The sequence below is a fragment of the Dipodomys ordii genome, unplaced genomic scaffold, assembly GCF_000151885.1.
Source record: "Dipodomys ordii isolate 6190 unplaced genomic scaffold, Dord_2.0 Scaffold21, whole genome shotgun sequence".
Taxonomy (NCBI): Eukaryota; Metazoa; Chordata; class Mammalia; order Rodentia; family Heteromyidae; genus Dipodomys; species Dipodomys ordii.
In genome coordinates this window covers 870,790-876,871 of record NW_012267237.1, presented here as the reverse complement: position 1 = coordinate 876,871, position 6,082 = coordinate 870,790, and the positions used below count along the sequence as shown (strand labels likewise).

The 6,082-nt window shown below is 61.3% G+C and overlaps 1 protein-coding gene across 1 annotated transcript in view; it reads left to right on the top strand.

Moving 5' to 3' along the window:
* Window positions 1-6,082, top strand: part of Slc12a7 (solute carrier family 12 (potassium/chloride transporter), member 7) — an 80,610-nt gene that overhangs the window by 41,131 nt on the left and 33,397 nt on the right. The window contains exons 7-8 of the mRNA XM_013013826.1: window positions 1,827-1,973; window positions 3,522-3,576. Of these exons, the coding sequence (XP_012869280.1) occupies window positions 1,827-1,973; window positions 3,522-3,576 (202 nt within the window). The remainder of the gene's footprint in view (window positions 1-1,826; window positions 1,974-3,521; window positions 3,577-6,082) is intronic.

Genomic DNA, 6,082 nt, shown 5'->3' with positions numbered 1-6,082 from the left:
TCCCAGGTCACATGGACACAGGGCCTTCCCAGGTCACGTGTACACAGGGGACTTCCCAGGTCACGTGTACCCAGGGCCTTCCCAGGTCACGTGTACACAGGGGCCTTCCCAGGTCACGTGTACACAGGGGCCTTCCCAGGTCACGTGTACCCAGGGCCTTCCCAGGTCACATGTACACAGGGCCTTCCCAGGTCACATGGACACAGGGGACTTCCCAGGTCACGTGTACACAGGGCCTTCCCAGGTCACGTGTACACAGGGGCCTTCCCAGGTCACGTGTACACAGGGGCCTTCCCAGGTCACATGGACACAGGGCCTTCCCAGGTCACATGGACACAGGACCTTCCCAGGTCACGTCCTTCCCAGGTCACATGTACACAGGGGCCTTCCCAGGTCACGTGTACACAGGAGGCCTCCCAGGTCACATGGACACAGGGCCTTCCCAGGTCACATGTACACAGGGGCCTTCCCAGGTCACGTGTACACAGGGCCTTCCCAGGTCACGTGTACACAGGGGACTTCCCAGGTCACGTGTACCCAGGGCCTTCCCAGGTCACGTGTACACAGGGCCTTCCCAGGTCACGTGTACACAGGGCCTTCCCAGGTCACATATAGATGGGGAGCTTCCCAGGTCACGTGTACACCAGGAGGCCTCCCAGGTCCACTTGTGACATTGTACATTGCTTCTGGCTTAGAAACTGTACACACACCTTACACTTCTATGCAACTGAGAAATCCCGAAGACCTTTCTCTGTCTGCCCAGCTTGCAGAGTCTAGAAGGACTTTCCTCTCTGCCCCAGAGTGCGGCATCCCGACCAGGTGGTTCCAAGGCTGGGAGGTGTGTGGCTGCTCAGAACTGCGTGACACTGGCTGCGGGGCTCATGGTGGCAGCCCAGGCCTTTGGACCCCGCCCCACACACTGGCTAGCTTCTTGTGGAACCCCTGAGATTCAGACAGCGGAACTCCGAGGTCTGCTACCTGGTTGGGCTGTGAGGGGCGTGGCCCGTGTGCAGCCTGCACGGCCGTGTTGCCCTTTCCTGGTGGAATTCTCAGCATACTGTTGTGTCTGCTCTCTGCCCTCAGGCTTCACATCCTCTCCAGCTTCACCCACAGGGGCTGCAATCAGGAGAGGTCTTCTCAGCAGTGTGCGCTTGCCTACGCTGAGATGTATCTCTGCTGGGACCCCTGTTGTGGTCAGCCTCATGTGGGGGGGGTGTCTGAAGCGTGTCCCCAACAGCAGACACCTCTGCTGTCAGCCGGCCCAAGCCAGGCGGCGTGCGGAGGCTGGCCAGCTCCAGCTTGATTGGTTTGCTTGTCTGTGGAGAGGATTTTGGGAATGAGAGGTGTGTCACCCCTTCCACGTGGTCGTTCAGGTCCTCGTTGGCAGCTCTTCCTGCGTGGGGGCAAGGACTGGCTGTGGCTGTGACTTCTGTGTTCACGTGGCGGTGTCTTTCTTGTGTTTGGCTCTCCTTCCAAACTCTCCTCTCCATCGAGACAGCCTCGGTGGTGTCAGGATCGGCCGCGCCACCTCCTGAGCGCAGCTGACATCCAGTCTTGCCCTCTGAAGCTTCCCACCAGAGCCCTCTCCCCAATGGAGAGCGGAGCTGGCTAGCTCGGAGCAGAGCCAGGCAGCAAAACAGCCCTGAGTGGCTGAGATCTCGTTCTGGAGCCCTGGAACCTGGGTTCCTGCTGGGACACAGTCATGGGTCAGCATCTTCACCGGTCCTCGTCCTTCTGTCTGGCCCCTGTTCCCGGGACCTCTGGGTCTCGCTCTGTGGGGCTGCAAGCGGAGGGACTGACCGTCCACACCTCCTGCTCTCTCGCAGGCTCCGCGCATGGGCACCTTCATTGGCGTGTACCTGCCCTGCCTGCAGAATATCCTGGGTGTGATCCTCTTCCTGCGCCTGACCTGGATTGTGGGTGCGGCCGGCGTCCTGGAGTCCTTCCTCATCGTGGCCATGTGCTGCACCTGTGTGAGTTGCCGTTGCTGCCCTGTGGCCTTTCTCCAGCAGCGCCAGGTGCCGTCTTCGCGATGGCTGCGGGGGCGGGGCGGGCTCTGCCCTATCTCATTGTTCACACACGGGTTGGCTGGGGGCGAGGCTGCTCCGACCAGCCCGCCACACACAGATGTGGAGGCCTTTCCTAGCTGCATCCCGCTGGTGGGCTGCTTTGTGGTTGGCACTGGGCTGGGGTGGCAGAGGCCACTTTGGCTGCTCATCGGGGTCCTGCTGCAGGTGACAAGGGACAGCAAGGTAGCACTGGTGTTAGAGAAAGAGCCAGCGTCAGACTCCGTCCTCAGACCTAGGTGGCCTCCCATGTGCCTGCAACATGAGACCTTCTTACCTCTGTGTTCTGTCTGCTTTATCTTTTTTGGTGTGTGTGTGTGCTGGTCCTTGGCTTGAACTCAGCCAGGGTGTTGTCCCTGAGCTCTTTTTTTCCAAAGACAGTGCTCTACCACTGAGCCACAGCTTCACTTCCAGCTCTTCGGTGGTTCAGAGTCTCATGAACTTTTCTGCCCGGGCTGGCTTTGAACTGGGATCCTCAGGCCTAGCCTCGTGAGTAGCCAGGATGACAGGCCTGAGCCCGGTTGCTGTACTTTCTGTTGTGCCTCAGCTCTTCAGCAGCTTGCTTTCCTTGGTTTCTCCTAGTGTGTTGAGAAGGACAGATAGAAGATTCTTTCTGGAATCTTCCACTGTAGAGCAGATTGTTTTCTGGAAAGAATCCAAACAGTGCAACTTCACAGGACTGCCTTTTGGACCACTGTCCCAGGCCCCCCTGCCTGGCCTCTGGCTGGTCACCCCATACCACTGTCCCAGGCCCCCCTGCCTGGCCTCTGGCTGGTCACCCCATACCACTGTCCCAGGAGGCTCCCCCTGCCTGGCCTCTGGCTGGTCACCCCGTACCACTGTCCCAGGCCCCCCTGCCTGGCCTCTGGCTGGTCACCCCGTACCACTGTCCCAGGCCCCCCTGCCTGGCCTCTGGCTGGTCACCCTGTACCACTGTCCCAGGCCCCCCTGCCTGGCCTCTGGCTGGTCACCCCGTACCACTGTCCCAGGAGGCTCCCCCTGCCTGGCCTCTGGCTGGTCACCCCGTACCACTGTCCCAGGCGGCCCCCACCCGCTGCCCACCTGCCTTTCCCTGATCTGGTCCCTCGGTGTGTGTCTGCCCCAGGGCACTTGTCTGGACTTCGGCTGGTTATTGCAAGGTTCCCGAGGGCTGGTGGCTGGAGCAGGCCTGCCAGCCCCGTGGGAGGTGGGAACCGCAGGGACCCCTTGGATCTGCTTGCTTGCCCTCCTGTGCCTCCTGAGTCATACCCCTGGCTGGAATTCCCCTGGGCACAGGCAGATCCTGGTGGGGCCTGCTGGCTGTGGGGCCAGTGTTGAGGCCTGAGGGGGACGGGGCCGAATGCCGGTGTAGGGAGGGGTCTGGTCACCCAGCTGTGCTGCGGCCTGGCCTGGACGGTGACCGGGCCCCCACACCTCAGGGCGTGCCTTCCTGAAGAGCCACCTTTCTCTTCACAGACCATGCTGACTGCCATCTCCATGAGTGCCATTGCCACCAACGGTGTGGTCCCAGGTGAGGACCCTGCCCCCGCGGCCCTGGAGTGAGCGGCGGGGCTGCTGACCACTGACGGTGGCCCGCACCTTCACCCTTCATCCAGGAGAGGCACTGGAGAGCACCTGCCTTGCCTAGGGGAGGCAGAGAGGCTTGTCCCCTCTGCAAGGAGCAGCCCGGCGGGCCCTGCCGAAGGTCTGGGCTTCTCCAGAGCCAGTACTCATGTGCCCGCCCTGACCACCTGAGAACTGCTGTTCTGTCCTCTGCACAGGAGTCCAGGGCTGTGCTTAGTTTGGGGTCCAGCCATGACCCCTGGAGGGCGGGGCCTGTGTGGGACTTGACCCCTGGGGGTCAGGGGCTGTGTGGGACATGACCCCTAGAGGGCGGGGGCTGTGTGGGACATGACCCCTGGAGGGCGGGGGCTGTGTGGGACATGACCCCTGGAGGGCGGGGGCTGTGTGGGACATGACCCCTGGAGGGCGGGGGCTGTGCAGGGGACATGACCCCTGGAGGGCAGGGCCTGTGCAGGGGACATGACCCCTAGAGGGCGGGGGCTGTGCAGGGGACATGACCCCTGGAGGGCGGGGGGGCTGTGAGGGACATGACCCCTGGAGGGCGGGGCTGTGTGAACATGACCCCTGGAGGATGAGGGCTGTGCAGGGGACATGACCCCTGGAGGGCGGGGCTGTGTGGACATGACCCCTGGAGGGTGAGGGCTGTGCAGGGGACATGACCCCTGGAGGGTGGGGGCTGTGTGTACATGACCCCTGGAGGGTGGGGGCTGTGCCCAGTTTGGGGCCTGGGCGGGACCACTGCAGTGGCGTGTTGGGCTTTTCCAGGCTAGGTTGGCAGCCCTGTGTGGTGGTGGTTGCAGCCCATGCCGAATGCCTGGAAGGTACTTGCTGCCCAGTAGTCCTGGAGCAGGGACCGGGGAGGAGCAGAAGGTGCTCCTGTTGAGGTCATGTCCAGTCCTGTGGACACAGGCTAGCGCTTCACTTTTCCGCCAGTCACTGTGGTCTGTACATGTGCAGTCATTTCCAAGACCAGGTCCTGCAGTGTGTGGAGAGACGGGTCGGCATGTGAGGGTGGAGAGGGGGGCTGTAGAGAGGGGAGGGCTGTGGAGAGGGGGCCGGTGTGAGGGTGGAGAGGGGGGCTGTGGAGGGGGGAGGGCTATGGAGGGAGGGCTGTGGAGAGGGGGCCGGTGTGGGCTGGACATGTGGGCACCGGCTCTGGGTCTCCATCTCAGTTTCTGGCACTCATGGGCACTTGAGCCTGTAGAACCAGAGCTGACCCAGCATGGACCCCTCACCTGCTGAAGAGCTGGGGTCCTGTGGGGAGGAGGGCTGTAGCCCGGGTTTGTGGACCCTGTACCCCTAGCAAAGGTGAAGCCAATGTTCTTTAGCTTGATGAGCGTGGCGTTGCACAGATGACACACTAGCCTCCACAAGGCAGTCAGCATGCTGCTGGGTTGAGTGTGCTCAAGTCTGGCTCTGCGCCTGGCTCCCTGCCTGTGTCCTGGGTGTGGATCAGCAGCCCGTGCTTGCTGTGCACCATGAGTCCCAAATTGCTGTCCTCTTTCTTTGGAACTCTGCAGAACCCTCTTGAACCCCTAGTCGCACGCATGTTGAGTCCCCAGAGAGAGACAGCCCTGTCTGTCTGTGCAGGGCACCCTGTCTGTCTGTGCAGGGCACCCTGTCTGTCTGTGCAGGGAGTCCTGTCTGTCTGTGCAGGGCGCCCTGTCTGTCTGTGCAAGGAGTCCTGTCTGTCTGTGCAGGGCGCCCTGTCTGTCTGCAGGAGTCCTGTTGGTTCATATTCTACCTGCTTGGAAGGCTGTTCGACATGCAGCAGCCAGGGTCCAGTCTTATGGTTGGCTTTCAGGAAGGGGGTGCACTGCTGGAGTCCCCAAGGTCTGTGATCCGAGCCCAGGGTCAGCTCAGCTGACGGTGGCTGTGAGCACCCGTCCCAGGACAACATTCCAGACGGCTGCAAAACAACTGCCGTTCTCCTCCACCTGTTTTTGAAAATGGTGGCAGATTTCTAGTGTTGGTCCAGTGCGTCAGCGGAGCTCTGCAGACGTGCCTTCTCTATGTGACGTTTTCATGACAGGCACCGGCCGCTCCCCACAGTGGGACACTGGGGCTCCCGGGTGGGGTTAGAAGTATTGCCTGCCTTACATTTCTGAGTCAAGGTGTCCTTATGTAGCTCTGGCTGGCCTTGACCTGCTGTTCTCCAGCCTCAGCCTCACTCGCAAGAGCTAGCCACAGACATACGCAAGCACTTTCTGAGTGGTGTTTGAGGATGGGCTGAGACTTAACTGAGAGTTCTTCCCGGAGACACACACACACACAGTGCTCCCTTGACTAGACACACAGAGAGAGTGCTCCCCTTCCCTAGACACACAGACACAGTGCTCCCCTTCCCTAGACACACACACACACAGTGCTCCCCTTCCCTAGACACACAGACAGTGCTCCCCTTCCCTAGACACACAGACACACAGTGCTCCCCTTCCCTAGACACACAGACA